This window comes from Amblyomma maculatum, chromosome 2, assembly GCF_055883805.1.
Source record: "Amblyomma maculatum isolate TAMU_Amacu chromosome 2, ASM5588380v1, whole genome shotgun sequence".
NCBI lineage: Eukaryota > Metazoa > Arthropoda > Arachnida > Ixodida > Ixodidae > Amblyomma > Amblyomma maculatum.
This window is the reverse complement of record NC_139345.1, coordinates 113,279,111-113,296,599: the sequence shown is the minus strand read 5'-3', so window position 1 is coordinate 113,296,599 and position 17,489 is coordinate 113,279,111. Positions and strand designations below refer to the sequence as shown.

General features: G+C 47.2%; 1 protein-coding gene across 1 annotated transcript in view; it reads right to left on the bottom strand.

The window, feature by feature from the left end:
- The window catches only part of kkv (hyaluronan synthase-like protein kkv), a 91,203-nt gene that overhangs the window by 12,875 nt on the left and 60,839 nt on the right, over window positions 1–17,489 (bottom strand). The window contains exon 3 of the mRNA XM_084595109.1: window positions 190–428. Within this exon, the coding sequence (XP_084451235.1) occupies window positions 190–428 (239 nt within the window). The remainder of the gene's footprint in view (window positions 1–189; window positions 429–17,489) is intronic.

The window sequence follows — 17,489 nt, the reverse complement described above, 5'->3', positions numbered from 1 at the left end:
TATGTTGTTGTTGTTGTTGTTATTGTTGTTGTTGTCAATCAAAGTAGTCAGATTTTGAGAAGGTACCCTAGTTCAAAACGTCATGTCCTTGCTAAACCCATAGTATTTGATCGTAGTGCACAAAGCATACCATTGTCAAAGACCTAAGACAATAGACTAAGCAAACAGACTCCGTCGTCGTCCACTCACCGAGTCCGTTCCGGCAGACAGGCACGGTCCTTTTGGCGATGTGCGAGACGATGAAGAGTAGGGTTCCCTTGGAGATAGCCGCCGAGGAGAGCACCAGGCAGAAGGTGACAAAGTAAGCGGCCACCTTGATCACCTTGAGTGTGATGTCCACCCACTTGGAGCTGATGGTCTCGTCGTCTTCGGCGTTGGGGGTCACTACGAAGATGTCCCATCCTTTGTTGTCCTGGCTGTTCCGCCTACTGCGCGAGAGGAAAACAGGCGCGTCAGCAACGGGATCAGTGCTGTCTGTTGACACTACAGCCGAATCATCGTCATCATCGTCAGTCACTTCTTCTTCTTCTTCCTTGATATTTGGCACATACCCACGAAGGGGGATTGGCCAGGGTTCAGTGTGGACTGCCAAATGTCCTACACAAACTGAATTAGTGTATTAAAGTAATTGACAACTAAACAAAAACAAAAGGTTTAAGATCACAAAAGTTATTGAATGAAAAAAATATGAAGCAAAAATTTGGAGCTTTGTAAATTTGGAATGCAATTAGCAGGGGAATCTGTCCGTAGCTGTTATGTAGTTCTTCCTCTCTTTCAGTACGTCTTCTTCAGTACAATAGGGGCCAAATTTTAGAACGGTTCTTTACTTCAGTGAGGATGATGACGATGATGATGTTTGTATTGGAAACCTTTTGGAACGGGTGGTCACGTTGTTATGACCACCCGTTCCTAATGAGCCTTATGGGCCTCATGAACGCCGCGCCCTCCTTCGGTCAATTTTTAAACACGCCTTAAATAAGTAGCAGCTACTGCCCCAATGAGGTAAGGGACTTTCTGAAATTTGGCCCTAAGGCTTTATTTGCATCATTTTAAGCGATGCAGGAAACCTGTAGAAAAATCTGCGAAACCAAAGTTGACAGTGCTGCAGGCCCCTTTCGCGGATACAAAGCCCTCGCCCGCTAAACTGCGCATAGCAGCTGCTACCAAGCTGCTACCCCAAAACATATCCTAATGTCATCATCCCATCTTCATTGGGGGGGGGGGGGGGGGGGGGGCAGTTCCTAGCCCTACGGGACTGGGACGGTGGTCCAACGTCGCTCGCGGCGGGGGCTAGCCAGCCACCAAATTTTTATCTGTTGTGGGCCGTCATTGCACCCGCCTACGCTTCGGTGATGGTGGACGACGGCCGTTGTTGCGGCGCGCGTCTTTCTCCCCTTTTTTTTCTTCTCTATTTTCTCTTCTGTCCGCACGAGGCAGCGGAGGTGGCTCAGCTACAGAGCCAGTAGCAGGCCCGTGCATTTTCTTTTCCTTCTTCCTACAGCCACAACAACAACAACCCCATCTTCAAGCTTAAAAAAACTGATTTATTTATAGGAAGGGAAAGGCGCGGTAACTGTCTCACTTGTTTTCTGTGGACACCTCAACCGCGCCGTAAGAGAAGGGAGGAAGGTGGGAGTGAAAGTGGAAAGAGAGAAAGAGGAGCCGTAGTGGAGGGCTACGGAGCATTTTCGACCTCCTGGGGATCTTTAAGCTTAAACTGATTTATTTATAGGAAGGGGAAGACGCGGTAACTGTCTCACTTGTTTTCTGTGGACACCGCAACCGCGCCGTAAGGGAAGGGAGGAAGATGAGAGTGAAAGTAGAAAGGGAGAAAGAGGAGCCGTAGTGGAGGGCTACGGAGTAATTTCGACCACCCGGGGATCTATAACGTGCGCTGACATCGCACAGCACACGGACGCCTCTTGCAAAGTATTATTGCAAAGGGAAGAAGGAAAAAGGGAAATGAAAGCGCAGAGTTCATAAAAAAGAAAAGGATATTAGGGCGAAACAAGCGCCACTTTAAAGGTCAACTCCGGAGGTTTTCGACATCCATATAGTCCGGTAAAATTTTTATTGCAGGTTTTCCTCTCCGCCCTGGCGCATTCTACCAAATTTTGGCTCCATCAAAACGCAGCCTCCATGTGGCTGAAATAATTCCGAAGGTACCTTTCCGAAGGTACCAATACGGTACCTTTTTTTCTTTCTCCTTTGACTCCCACCTCCCTCCCTTCCCCTGTGGCACGGTTAAGGTGTCCGCCGAGAAGTGTGACAGATATATACGGCTTTCCTTTCCTCTAAACCCATTAAATAATTTATCGGCCAACGACCAGAGGTCGTCGGTATGAGTACCTCACACATTTTAAAGCTCGACTCGACTGCAATTTTGTGTGCATTAACACAACGAACTGTTTAGCACCGATCCGAACCTCGGGTGACCAGCTGTTAGATCACAATTTTGTGTACTGCGTTACAGCAGGGTAATAGGATCATCGCCCCGCCGGGGGATGCAGTGGTTAGACGCCCGACTTCTGTGCCGAAGTTCCCGGGTTCGAACCCGACCACGGTGGCTGCGTTTCGATGGTGGAGGCGAAACGAAGTGGCGTCCGTGTGCTGTGCGATGTCAGCGCACATTAAAGATCCCCAGGTGGTCGAAATTATTCCGTAGCCCTCCACTAAGACTCCCCTTTTTCTCTTTCCACTTTCACTCCCACCTTCCTCCCTTCCCTTACGGCGCGGTTCAGGTGTCCACAGAGCAAGTATGACAGATAGTGCGCCTTTCCCTTCCTGTGAACCAATTATTATTATTATTATTATTATTATTATTATTATTATTATTATTATTATTATTATTATTATTATTATTATTATTATTATTATTATTATTATTATTATTATTATTTTCGGAGTCGGGACACACAGAGGAATGTAATGCAATCAGTTGCTCAAAATGACGTAAAAAAGGTACTGGAGTTGCCCTTACGAGTATGACTAACCAGCGGTTATGGCTAGCGCGCTTGCGGCTTCTCTTAGAATCTTCATTAACGTGTGTCCACTCTGATGCTTGCCTAATTAGTAGTTTAATTTGTGCCTCTACTACCTAACACGGGCGGAAGAACCCAGTCGTAAGCTACCAGAATTATGCAAAAATGCCACTCGACACAGCCATAAAGCCCCGAACGAAGACGTACGAATCTGCTGCGTGTCCTAAATGTGACATGTCTTGTAATCCAATGGTCTCAATTTCGATTCTCACGCAGCTCCTGCCAATACTTGCCAGGCAGCCAAATCGGCCATTTTATATGGTCTCGTGACGTCACAAAACCTGCCCACCAGTCATTGCGCGGCAAAGTCACCTGCCAGCTACTCTATTTGCCAGAGACATGGTTCTTCTCTCACAGCGTCGAAGACTGATTTTTCACAGAATTGGGCCCCCCTCAAGCGCTCGAGTTAAGTGCACTAGACGGGAAAACAACGCGGGGATTAATAAGCTGAGCTCGCAGAATTTAAAAAGATGTGATCGTGCTTTGCGAAACCTGCTGCTGCTTCATATTCTCATGAAACTGGAAAGTTGAAGGCATATCGAACGGCTGGAAGATATACAGGCCACTGTCGTGTCTGAAGTTTGTTTGACTGCCAATTTATGCCATATAGGCGTTCTTTTTTATATCCTTCGTTGTTGTTTTTTCTTTCTTGCTGCTCTTCCCCTTGACTAAGTTTGAACTGTTTGCATCTTACGTTGTGGTTCACTGCAATTACCTATGAGCCGTATACGACGATCTTGGTTTGTTTTTCACTGGGTGACGAGAAATGTATAATAATATAGGAGTAAAAAACGCAGGTAGGCACTGACATGTCGAATTTTTTCTTCTTTTTTAGCTGGGACAGGTTTAAGCGGCGTAAGCAGGTCAAGGTCTCCATGATGCTGTCACAATTGGTCGTGCAGGCCCATAGACTGAAGGTACCGAAAACGTCCACTCGCGTACTTTTTCTGCGCCAAAAGCGGCTGGGGCTATCGTCCGTGGAATTACCTTCGAACAATGGCCTGCCACGAGGTCTTTCGAAAGAGGTTAACCTCCTTTCAAACGATGGAACCGCGCTCGGCAGTATCTGAAAACAGCAGGCTGGGATACAGTGTCATGTGAATAGTCCACTAAAGGCCATTCAGGTAGTAATGTTTTCCTCATTTAAGCATATTGAAGAGAGCAGTACCTCGTCACTATAAACTTTTTTTTTCTTGTATGTGCGAATACTGACTCAGAAGCTTTTATCTAGAAAGGCTGCGACCAAGATGAGGAAGAATACGACACACCAAGAGGCCCCTAGGAGGAGCCACCCTCTATCTTAGAAACAATCAAGTTTCTGCCAGCGCCACATAGTGCTTAGGATTCCGCGCTGCGCGCCAACACTCCTATATATGTGATGACGATGAAATACACTGGTCAGTTTTGCGCATGTTCCAGATATTACGGATAAGTCCCGGACACTCTGGTTGAGAAGTCAGTGATGAGCACACGGAGTAGAAACGACGCTATAGATATTTGATCGCAAGCTTCTAATCAAGACGTTGGGGCTGCTTAGAGACATTATTTTTTTATTGTGGCACGAGAGACAGCAGGCAGCTGAAGAATCAGCCATCTGATTGCGTTGCACTTTAATAACTTTTTTTTTTTTTTTTTCAGTCTTCACGACTGTAGCGGTCTTGATTTGAGTCCATCCTAGGCACATTTCCAGGTATTCCGAGTTGCATACTACACTACTGAACGCTGTCTGTCCTCTTTCGCGCCAAAATTAGCTTCGCTTCTAATTAATTGCACAGAGAGTAATAAATAATCAATTGCCGGCCACCCCCTCGATGAGAGGTGGCCACACCTCTGTCCAGTAAAACTAATTGATGGCTAGTTGGTGCATTACTCATAAAAGGAAAGATTCACAGCGTTAACAAATAGACACTCACAAATAGACACACAGGACAGACGCTGTCCTTTTTCTCAAACCACAGTCACTAAAATTCGACACGTCCTTCAAGATGGTTATGCGGTGTCCATGACAATGCATTGTCGCCAGGCAAACTCGGGCCTCTAGCACGTGTCTCTTACTGCTTGGTCTTCCTCGAGGAAGTGACAACACTTCCTGCTTTGCCATCTGTACCCACCGCTGGCAGCCTAAAGTGTTCACGTTGTTTGTTCTGCCTCTTCGCGCCTTATCTTTTAATAGGGCTTCAGAGCTCAAGCTCCCAGCAATACTGCGAGCAGTGGCGTTGCTTCTCCGTACGTCGCTGCTGTCTTGCCTGCACCATAACAGTGTTATACGCTCCGTTCCTAACGAGCCTGCCGCTCTCCGTGTAGAGAGAGACCAGTACCGTCACTGACGGAGACAATGACCCGCAAGTCTCGGCTCCCGACGAGCGTCAAGCAAACAAAATGCACGCAAGGTCCGTGACGATGACGCGCGGGGCTTCGTGCTCTCATTTATAGCGCGTTTGCCGCCGCTCGTTCCGCGTATATATGCCTCTTGGAAGATGAGCGAACGAGACGGTTTATCTTGAGCGGACAAAACAACAATGTGCGCGCCAGTTTCACTCTCGACCGCTACACGGCCCGCGCGCTTTCAAAGGCCTCGCCGCGGCGCGCGCGGTGACGACGACAGCGAGTTCTTTTGTGACAGGTCTTCTTCTGCCTCCTGGCGTGTCGTCGCTTGGGCGAAGTGGGACACTGCGGACAAGCGGTACGGCCTGCGGAGAGCCAGAGAAGATGGAAGAAAGAAGAGGACCGCAAGGAAGCCGTTGCTGCAGCGCGGCTGTAGCGCGGCACTGTCTTCGGGTTGGCTTCGTGTTTCGGCTGGCACGGAGAAGTGGAACGACGACGTCGAAGACGCCCGCCCGTGATGGCGACGGGAGTCCCGCGCGAACAGCGGTCGTGTCTGGTGTGTGTGTGTGTGTGTGTGAGGGTTTCGTTTTAGCCCAGCAATTAGGCACCGCGGTTGGGCAGCTGCCTCACGCGCGCGGAGCTGGGCTTCGTGTCCCGCACGGGCGTGTTTCTGCGGGTCACGACGACAAGGGCAGCAACGGCAAAGAAAAGGGGCTGCGCGTCAAATGTGCCTTCTCAGATGCTGGGACGAGAGAGGGAAAGATGTGCGAAGACGACCGAAAAACGGCAGGAGATATTGCCGGGAGCAGGACATCCAGGGTGGGACATTCAGGGCGGGATGTGATCGAATAACTCAATCAGATGGAATAAATACGTTCCGCGCAGTGAAACAGCTCATGGCAGCCATACCAATGAGCCCGGCGAGCACTTTCTAGGCAAGGAAATCTCTTTACGAAAGCTTCCTGAAGCGATAATTGATGTGCGGGAAAACTTTCTTCCGGGTGTACAAGAAACGGTGAACATGTGATGCAGAAAAAAAATTTTTTTTTTTGAACAGTTATGAAGCAGGTTCCAGATAAAAGTACAATAAGCATCGTAGCTTTCATCTTCCATTTGGCAGCATCTCGTAGTGACTTAATGTGGCCCTTGCTATTGCAACACAGTACAGGAGAAACAAGCCTCTATCGCGCAAGGTGGCCAGCTTAGTGCGCTCTATAATAACAATACCCAATGTTAAACGCATGCAGTTAATGTCTCACTGTTTCGGAATTTTCTACATATTCTGCTGGAGGAAGAAATATACACTGATACTGACGTAGTGTTAAGATCTCGCAACGGTCAGTAAAGCGCCCGTGTAAAACTATACCAAACAATTTCTTGGGTGGTGGTTGGGACTGATATTTGTTAGTGGCACCTTCCTGTATTTTATTCTGTCAGTTCACGACATATAGCCGTACATTGTCTTCAGTCAACCTTCTCACATATTGCTCGGTGTTTCCTGCAAGGTATACTGGAAGCGTGACAGCAAGCATAGGGAGCGAAAAGAAAAAGAAAATATTGAAGAAATTATAGGGAAGCACTTTACTGAGCCTTCATTTCTATATATTTCAACAGTCAATTTAATTACTCCTTACATGCCAGCAGCTGCATCTGGTAAGTCCAAGATCAACCTATGTTCTCTATCTTTTTGCGAAAAAACATTAGCATGTTTTGTTTGCTTCAAACTGCTTAAACCTGCTACGACTGCTGAAGAAACACGCCTAAAAAAAAATGGGGCCATGCAGAATTCCCGCCTATATATTTCTTTTTTTTTTTCATATGACACTAATTGCACATGCCACTTGCGGATACATCACAAAACATACTGATGAGGAAATTCCTGAAGAGCTTCCGAGGAAGCTGCTTCTATACTCCGAAAATCCGGAACCTGAGATAAGGACATACAGCCAAGGGGCTTGTCATTAATAATAGTCGCACGGGCGGTATCGATTGCAAAATCAATAAAAGGAGACCACTGAACTGAAATCGAAAGCACAGGCACACAGATACGCAGTCCAGCAACAAGTTCCATTGTGCTTCTGTTTTTTGTTTTCTGTTCTTTTCCTTTTTGTTTTTTTGTCTAACTTCCCAACGGAGCTGAGCGGTAAACCAAACTGCGGCTACACATTCTCGACGGAAGCGAAACAGCCGGATGGAGATCACCTGACGCGAGTACTTCGTGCCGCTCGCTGCACACCTACATACACATATATTGTGGTGAGGCTACTCAAAAGTAATATAAAATAATATGACTCTGCAGTTGTACTGGAGCGAAAAGGGCTGGGTGCTCAGCTATGCCATGCGCGCGCACGTCAGCGTCCTGTTATGCTAGCTTATAAATTACGCCTCGCGCAATCTGCTCACGTTCAAAGCCGCCATCGGCAAATAGCGCAGAACTCTCAGCGGGGGACTTTAAGCGGAGGCAACACTCAGCTCGCGATTCACACCGGCGGCGCCTTTCTGCGCACCCTTCTCCTCGCATCGCTGCCCGCCTCTCCTTGTTCCACGGTCTCTCCCAGTCGGCCGCACGAATCGCCGTAGGTCGCAGCGAAGTCGAATAGCGGACTGGATCAGCTGACCTCGATTCGAATCGCTCGCCGACCGGTTCGCCTCGCCGGACCTTCTGGGCTACCTTGAGGAGTGAGAGGCTGCTCCCCCGGCGAGCTGCCGTGCGCCGACCGGGTTCATTGTTACTTTTTTTCCCATATCACCTAGCAGCTCTAGCTGAAAGCCTCGATTACATCGGCCTGCGAATGAGCTGCCTTTATGTCGCGTATACGGAGCGGTACGCGTTCCAGTGAGCGAGATCGACGGTGCTTCGCGGCATCTCCCGTGCGCTGCCGTGTGATGATAGCCGTCGCCTTGGCGCGAAAGTGGACGATATTGAGCGCCGGATTTATTCTGCGGTAAAGGGAGCGGAGAGAACGCGCGTAAGGACCGGTTGATGCGCCCTGACGTGCTTCGCCGCCATTGCGAGCAGTTTCCCAAGACATACAGAAGAGTACGTGTGAGGTTAATGAGTGCTACAGCGGTGCAAGAGTGGTCCATTCCTGCTTTTGTAGCTGCATCGGCGGAAAACGAAAATTCGACCAACAATTAGTCATGCAACGTATCATGACTCAACAAAGTGCTGAGTCATGATACGTTGCATAATGACTATGAGACATGAATATGCGTATTGTTTTTCCAGATGCTACATATTAATCTGCGTTATACTTAAGCGCTCAGTCACGCGACGGCCGACCGATCAGTGGCCGGCCAGTACGTCACCTGCCATATCTAGTACCCGCCAAAGGCATGCTAGTCATTTCTGCATGATAAACGCCGGCGCCGCTGGATTTTGTACCAATGGGACATACAGTGTTTTCGCATTAATAGCCGCTGTTGTGGGTTAGTTGCTTTGGCGCTACGCTGCTGCAATGGAATCTTGGCATCAAATTCCGGCTGTGGCAGCCACACTTTTCAAGGCGAAATGCAAACACTTGTGTGTTGTGCGATGTCACTGGACGTTGAAGAGCTTCAAGCCGTATCAGATTAATCAGGAAGCCTCTCCTGCGGCGTCTTTCGTAGCCCATGCTTTGCTTAGGTATGTTAAATCCCTCATTCCATGTGAGTGCAAAACCATGTGCCTATGGAGTAAAAATGCAGTGACGGTCAAGTCCGACAAATGGAGAAACGTGTGTAAGTTCTCAAAAAGGTGTAGCTACCTCGCGTGCTATGGATATTTATTTTATTTTTTGCCATGTAACAAGATGTTTATTAACTGCGCCCAAATTTCTGAGCAATTATATATATATATATATAAGAAACCAGCTAACCACCCATGGACAGACAAGAGTCTCAAACTGGGCTAGTCGGTTCACGTACTACGTTCTCTTTCAACATCAGGAAGGTGACCACAACAGAGAGAGAGAGAGAGAAAGACGTACGAGGCTCAAGAAAAACTAATCTTCAATGAATATGAAGGTTCTTAGAGGCCTGGAATAGAAGTACGAAGAATACGAGCACACAAATGTTGAACTCAAGTCCGGCTTTCTGAGACAATTTAATTGCGAGGCCACAGCATAATATTGCATAGTATACGATACTGTAATGCCCATGTTTATGGGAATGGTATAAACACTATAAGCTTCAGATGCCTTGTAAGAATTTGCTTTTAATGGTCTGGTTTTTCTGCGCTGCCCAGAATAGCTAAAGTGGCATGAAAAATTAAAGAGCACTACAGAATCTGCATTGGAGTAATGCGAAAGCACGGATGCTGCTGTTGGTTGCTTCTGTTTGTTTCTATTTACTTTTCATTGCTTCTATTTGCTACTGGTTGCTTCTATTTGCTCCTGATTGTTTCTGTTTGATTCGATATGTTGCTGCTCTTGTTAGTCTCTATACTAAGAACCTTCCTGTTTTACCCATTTTAGTCTTTGGTACTTTCATATAGCGCGCCAATCCCTTCCTATGCCTTTTTTGTCTCTACTTCCGGTTGCGTGACGTCACATGCTCTACGTCAACCTAGTTGACTGACTTAATTACCTATTTTAGTGTTTGACATTCAAATGTGGCGTCAAGCCATTCTCTAATAAGGCCATCATTCGCCTCTACTTTTACATTTTTACCTTTAATTAATTACCTCATTATCTTATTGGCGTAATTATTTTTCGGACACAACATTACATCACCCTCTATCGATTGACACCACTCATTAACCTCTACCACTTCTCAATTACTCACAACTGTTGCGGACACGATTTTGCGGACACGTTCTGCAGACAGAAATCTGGGGACATGCTTTCGGATTAAAATCAATAGGCAGGGTTTTTGAAAATTCTAATGAGGCAGCAGTGAAATACTGTAAAATACATTTTACGGACACATTGATAGAAGTGGTCCAAGCTACCGACGCTTAGCACTATTTTTCTTTTGAAGTTTGACCTGCGCTCACGAGTAATTATGACTTTTCATAGCAAACAAATCGGGAGTGTTTTTGAGAATAAATAGGAGAAAATTACAAGCCTGTTAAGGGAGAATCTGCGTTGTGCAGTTTTACAACAGGAGAAAAAAATATATATACGTTCAGGAACTCTGCAAATTTATACAAAACTTCTGGGTTAGGTATGATTGACGAGACCACGTTCCAGTGACGAAGTGTACGCTGAGTGGTATGCAGATATTGCATCTTGCCACTGAGTCTGATAACACGGGAGCCGACGCACTCGTTGCCGTTGTCATGGGTCGATCGCGCACACGTGCAGTGGCGTTCTCCTTCACCGCCAATAATGTTTACATTTTTTGAAACTCGATCGTGTCCCAATTCGATCTCTGTGTTGTCGAGCCTTTCTGGAAAGGGGGCGGAGGAAAGGGGGGGGGGGGGGTCTTTTTTGCCTCGACTGACTCTTCCGTCTTAAGTCGGCCAAAAAAAAGATTAGATGTATCTCAAGCCTTATCTTAGATGTACCTCAAGAAAAGGTAGGCTTCCGCCAACGGCGGAAGCCTACCTTTTCTCTCCTATCATTTGCCTCTCATCGTTTGCAGCCAGTTGCGGTCATTCACGTCGTCGTTTGACATATTGGCCGTTTCGAAGTCATAGAGTCATGCCTAGTTATTGTAGTCATTACCACTCATAGCTAAGCATTTTTATTTATTTCCAATCAGTTTCAGTCATTACAAGTCGTCGTTTGAAATATTGGTCGTTTCGTAGTCATTACCAGTCATGATGAGTCATGCCTAGTCATTTTAATCATTTACAAAAAGTTGCGGTCATTTCAAATCGTCGCTTGACATATTGGTCGTTTCGTAGTCATGACGAGGCATGCCTAGTCGTTGTATAGTCATTACCACTCATAGCTAAGCATTTTACTAATTTCCAATCAGTTGCGGTAATTTATAAGTAGTCGTTTGACATATTGGTCATTTCGTAGTCATTAGCAATCATTATGAGTCATGCCTAGCCATTGTAGTCATTACCACTCATCGCTAGCCATTTTTACTCATTTCTAATCAATTGGACTCAATACAAGTCGTAGTTTGAAATATTGCTCATTACAAGTCATTACAGTCATTATTAATCATCATTATTAGTCAATAACTCTATTGATGTCTATAATTTTTATTTATTACCTATCACCATCAATAGTTTTCATTCTTAATCTCCCTCCTCATACGTACGTCCGCTATTTGCGAGTGACACATTAGCGTACAGATGCGACGCACATGCAGATCACGCACACAGCTCCCGCGCGCTAATTTTCGCTCAATGAGCCTAGAAAGGCTTCCGCCTGAAAATCCCACTTCCAAGTATATAGGAAGCAATGAATGTTCAGAGTTGTCATCTTCAATGTTATACAGTAGAACAGCACTTGAACGAACGTCACTTAAACGAAGTATACAGTTGTACGAACTTTATTAAATCCCCCCAGCGAAGCTCCATTGAACGCTATGCAAACGCCCTTCATTTTAATGAAACTCGGTTACTGCCCATTTCAATTCTACGAAAGTTTTTCACGGCGTCATTCTGTGCCTCCTACGTCCTGCCAATAAGCACAACCCACACTTTTTGTTGCATATGTTTACGTTGAGAACTACGCTTCATTACCCCGTGACAAAAAAAAAAAAAAAAAAAAAAAAAGGAAAACAAAAAGAAAAAAAAAAGGCTCGTAGCTTTGAACTGAATTGGCTATCTAAACAAGCTTGTAGCGAGCCGAATCCATAACTGTCTTTGCATGCTTAATTGGCTCCACAGTCATAGCCAGCAATAGCCAGAGCTTAAGCCCTGCCAGTTCTTTTAGTTGCAAAAGGTGTACGGTGCATGCTGGTTAACCATGATCTGCTGAAGCAATGATCTGCTTGGAGAAAGTGAAGGCCTTTGCTCTCCAACAGACCGTTGTGCCAGAAAAGGTTCACGGGAGCTTGCACACAGTGACTGAGTTCAAGACCACTGTAGTCCTAAGTTCAAATGTGCTGCAAAAGACTACTACATTCTCCGTTCGCAAATGAGCGCAGAGACAAATAAATTGGTTGAGATATGATGTTTCTTGGAGCTAATGAAAACAAGCTAACGAGCTTTCACGCTCTTATTTCAGTTCAGCGAACTTTCAGTTAAAAAACTTTTTCCTAACGGCCTATGAAGTTCGTTCAAGTGAACTTTCACTCGAATGAAGGCATGTACCAAACTTCGTGTCTTGCCCCTGTAGCGTCTACGTCACTCGCACTTCCAGTGATATGAACGTCTGGTCGAAAGAGCACTATAACGTAACCACTCTTTCACTAACTGTATTGCATAACATATGCTTGAAAACGACCAAGTGTACATTTTGCTTTCCTGTTTCAGCGGTCAAGAACGACCTCAGCAGGAAGCTGTAAAATGCAAATAAAAGAGGTTGAACATGGACGAAACCAACCAAAGAGACGTTTTTCTTTTTTTTTTTTACCTGTCCTGCTCCTTCTGCGCCCTCTTAGCCGCTAGCAGGAGTGTGAAGGTTATATCTCGCTCGAGCCGTTGATTCCCCGGGCTTTCTTTCATCCTGTGGCGCCGTGGGAAGTTGACAACGGTGTTTAGCTGCAGCATCAGTAACCAGTCCTTGCGTTCGATACCGACCTCGGCGGCATCATCCCGGTGGAAGTGAGTTGCGGAAACGCCAAATTAATCTTCGGCTCTCGACTAGACGTACCTGATAGTTCAGCGTTGGCTTGACAAAGGAAAACCCGTTAACCACTAACCTTCAGGCGCTTTCACGCCGATCCGTGACGGCACAATGACTATTATACAAGCTATTTGCGATGGCCACGCCTCAACCCGCTAACTACATCTTCGTGCGCAGTCATGCGATAACCATTTCGAGGATTCCTATAGCTGGATTCGCCCTTTGGAAGTAAAAAGACGCAGTATTTCGACACATCACTGCCGAAACCTTCAACCGCGGCCACTGCCTCTCGGACTGCTGCCGCGCAACACTGCGCACAGCGCATGCGCGGTCGTTAGGCAAACCACGCATGCACGCTTTTTATCGTGCGATAAGGTCGCCCACCGTACCGCCGCGACCTTCGCATGCAGCGAATCGTGCGGACAGGCGAAGTGCTTGCCTCACTCGGCATTGTATGCAGTGGGCGCCGTTTTAGCGTTCTCCGGAACGCGCGCGGCGCGGGCCCGCGGCATCGCCGCTTCCCGTCTCCAGGCGGACGGCGCGCCGGCGCCCATAATCGTGAACGTTCCGTTTGCAGAGCGCAAACTGTGGGCCTAGCCAACTATTCTCGCATAACAGCCGTCCCATTTAAAGACACGCGAGCTTTGTGAGAATTTGTTTCCTCCATTATCTAATCTCCAAGGCTTAGGAAATGAGAAGGTATACGCTCAAGATATGTGTTCAGGTCGTTGCAGCAGTGCATGAATGTGTCGAAAAAAAAAAACGCTGACTTGTCGGTCCTACGTGATGGACCAAAACGCACGTCCTGACGACGCCAGCTCTGCGACTGCAAGGCAGTTACGGCGACGCTGAGTGAAAGATTCGAGTCGTCGGGGGCGCTTTATTGAGTTGCCCGCCCTGGCATGCCGACGCCGTTGCCCTTTGTCGGCAGGATTATCACCACGGAGAAAGACCGTCAAGAAGCCGTGGCCTATTTACAGTATTTTTTGCAGCCAGGATTTTCACGTGATTCACGGCGCAGGTTTCTCATAAATTTTGCTCTCGGGTCCCTTATGAATTAGCAGGCAAGGTACTTTGCATCTTGTTATGCTGCGTCATCTGCGCGGTCAAAGAGGTGTCGTACGCGCGCTTCCAGTGTATGGACGCCATTTATGAATTGCGCAAAATCGTGTTTTGTGTTGCTCCACTGAATAAGTGAACTAAAACAAGTTTCGTGAACTGTGCCCCGGGGAACAGGATGCCGAGCAGAACTGCGCCGTGTGTCCATAAGAAAGGCAACGTAATAAAATTGCAGGCAGAAACGTCCACGTGCCTAAAATCGACATTTGGTTGGTTTGGTTCGTTTGTGGGGTTTAACGTCCCAGAGCGACTTAGATGAGAGACGCCGTAGTGGAGGACTCCGGAAATTTCGACCACCTGGGGTTCTAACGTGCGCTGACATCGCACAGCACACGGGCGCCTTGCTTTTCGCCTCCATAGAAAAGCAACCGCCGAGGCAGGGATTCGATCCCGCGTCCTTAGGCACAGTGGTCGAGCGCCGTACGTAACCACTGCGCCACCCCGGAGGGGCGACATTTAACTCAAGCATTGACGATACTAAAGGACGTAGCAAAGTTTTGTCTTCAACAGCAGAAGTGAATCGTGGGCAGCTGCTTCGGCAGCTCAGGTGATCGCAAGCATGTGACTCGCAAATTAGTACCGCAATCATTCTCAGTAAGTGTGGTAATGTTATAAGCACTGACATAATACCTCAATAGCTATCCTTGCGCAGCCCAAAGTAGCAAACATTTTATTAAAAGTAATAAAATTAACTATATGAATGCATGCGAGTGCGTCTCCCTATGTGCTGGGCGTGCGTGCGTGAGCTAGGAAGCTATCGATCAGATATGATATGCTGCGTGACCGTTCTAGCTGCAGTGCTAATCACTCCACTCTTAGTATGCAGCGGTTAACACGGTTAACGCGGCACTTTACGGGGATTCAACTGCGAGTTTTCTCTCTCTATCTCGCTCTCTCTCTCGAATTTACGCTTCGCAGTGAGCAACGTAATGTGCTTGGAATCGACTAAGAGTCCACACAGATTCAAGCGGGGGGTTAAAGGGCAACTTTTCCAGTGCCCTCTAACCCCCCACACGCAGGAACTGGCTTACGCCAGCTGCGTGTGATTCACTAGGAGACTGCTATAAGTGCTAAATTACACGATTGTGTGTACGTCCGGCTGTTGAAGATAAAACAAAGTATACACTCTGCTGTCGCTGGCATTGCCTCATGATCAGCAGTGTTTCATTTCAACCGTCCAAGAGATCACTTCATGAATACCAATGCCCTTTGACCCTGTGGTGTAAGAGGATAAACATCCCTCTTGCGTAAATAAAGTGGACAAAGTCATTCCCAAGTTGCAGAGTATGGTCGAATTTTCTGCTCTTCAGTTTTAAAGCGTCTGCACGAAACAATCTCTGAGCTTCGGCGATTGTATGCGAAAGGCGTCTCATTACCGCCATCTTCAATTTTTCGTGGCTAAGAGAGAGAAATGAAGTGGGGCAGAAAGCAGCTAGTGGTACCATATTTGTGGCGAGTAATATAAGCGAGCCTGGAGACAAATTCATTCGATGGACTCCAACTTACACAGTGTCTACCAATCAAGTGTTGAGCGTTGAACGGTTCTTATTATTACCTCAATAAAAAAAAAAAAAAAAACGTTCGTTACTCAAGCGTAGACGACTGATTCGATCGACACCACGTAGCTTCTAGCCGCACTCTCACATGATGAGTCTGACGCTTTCGCCTGTTAAAACCTTAACTTTGGAATAACGTGTCACTCAAGATTTTCTCTTTCCATACGTAAAAAAAAAAAAAAAAAAAAAAAGGAGAAGAAGAAGGAAAATAAGATTGGTGTATCAACGGGTGACCTCGATAAGTCGAAGCTGCCTCTGTTCCTCATCTGTGATGTAACAGCATGCTCGTGATTCTCCGCGCATTCAGGGTGGGAGTGGCAGACCAGCACAAAACGCGAGATTATGTTGCGTCCCGGCTGCCATTTAGCTACAAAGAGAAAAAAAAAAAAGCGAGATAGAAATAAAGACGCAAAACGTAGAGAAAGTCCATCGGCGCATACACAACGTGTTGTCGTGGCCATCGAAGATTAGTGATCCTTCGCGGCTGTTTGACGCGGTCACGGTGCAGCGCGCAGAGTGGGCCTCGGGAGTGCGGGCGCGGCCTCGCCACCGCAGCCTCGGCGCGCTGAGCTCGAAGCGCTCGACGCGAGCGCGCGCTTTTTTTTCCTGCGCTACAACGTCGCCGTCGCCCCTCTCGCTTGCAGCCCACGCGTCTGTAAGCTCTAGTACCAGGCGCGCCTCCGCATAACGTGTTTCTTCTTTGCTCTTGAGTGCACGGCCACACACCGTCGCTGGCGCTTTCTCCGAGTCCCTTTCCTTCGCCTTTGCGATGACGATACCGGGAGCGAACGAGTTTAACGAATGCAGCGGTCGAGCTGTATGGACGCCCACGCCGTCTTGCATCTGGGACAGGAACTCGAGTCGCCGCACGAAGATGCCGGTGAATTCACGCCGATGGTATTGCCTGCCCCGTAGCGAACGCGTCCGCATTCCAGTCGCGGCTATGCGAAGAACTTCGTTTCGATCATCTGGAAAGACAAACTAAAGTAACGGAGAAAAAGAAAGAGGATGGAGGGGGGATTCTGTGGCTGGCCGCTGGGGACATTTGGCATGTCCGGACCTCATGAAGAAGGTGGTGGTGGTGGTGGTAGAGATAGTGGTGGGGGTAAACAACTATTTACTATAATGTACGAAGAGGTTTTTGAACCCCGGCTCTATTGGCCCAGGACCTCACATATCTATCCAGGTGGAGCCCCAATTCCGGAGCCCCAATGGCGTCTAACGCCACTCGCTCCCTGGCGACCAAGGTTCGTTGGGACCTTAGTCGTCTTGGTTCATGGACTTTGGTTCATGGACTTTGGTTCATGGACTTTGGTTCATGGCAGCTGACCAGCGCTGCCAGGTGGATGAGAGATGAATGATTGGGAAGGGTATGCACGGAAGCAACAAAAGCGGCAATGTCTTTCCACGGATTGCCCTCGGTTATCCGAACGAAAGCATTGCTAAGCTTCAGTGCATTACGCATGACGGGAAAACTTGACGCACGTTTAAGAGGTTGTATGAGAGCACTCACAGTGCTTGCGCAGTATGAATCAGCGCATAAAAACAAAAAAAAAACAAAAAAGGATGGTGGCGGAGAGATACGGTAAAGCGCGTACTCTTTCAATACATGCGAGTGGATTAATTAAGCTGGATCGACCGTGTTGAAAATGATATCTTTCTTTCAGTGTACGTATGTCGGCGTATGTACGCAAAGGTGCAGTCCGGGACAATGTAATTTCACCACTACTACCCCGAGAACATTTAACTCTGTCAGATAGTGTTTTTTTTTTTTT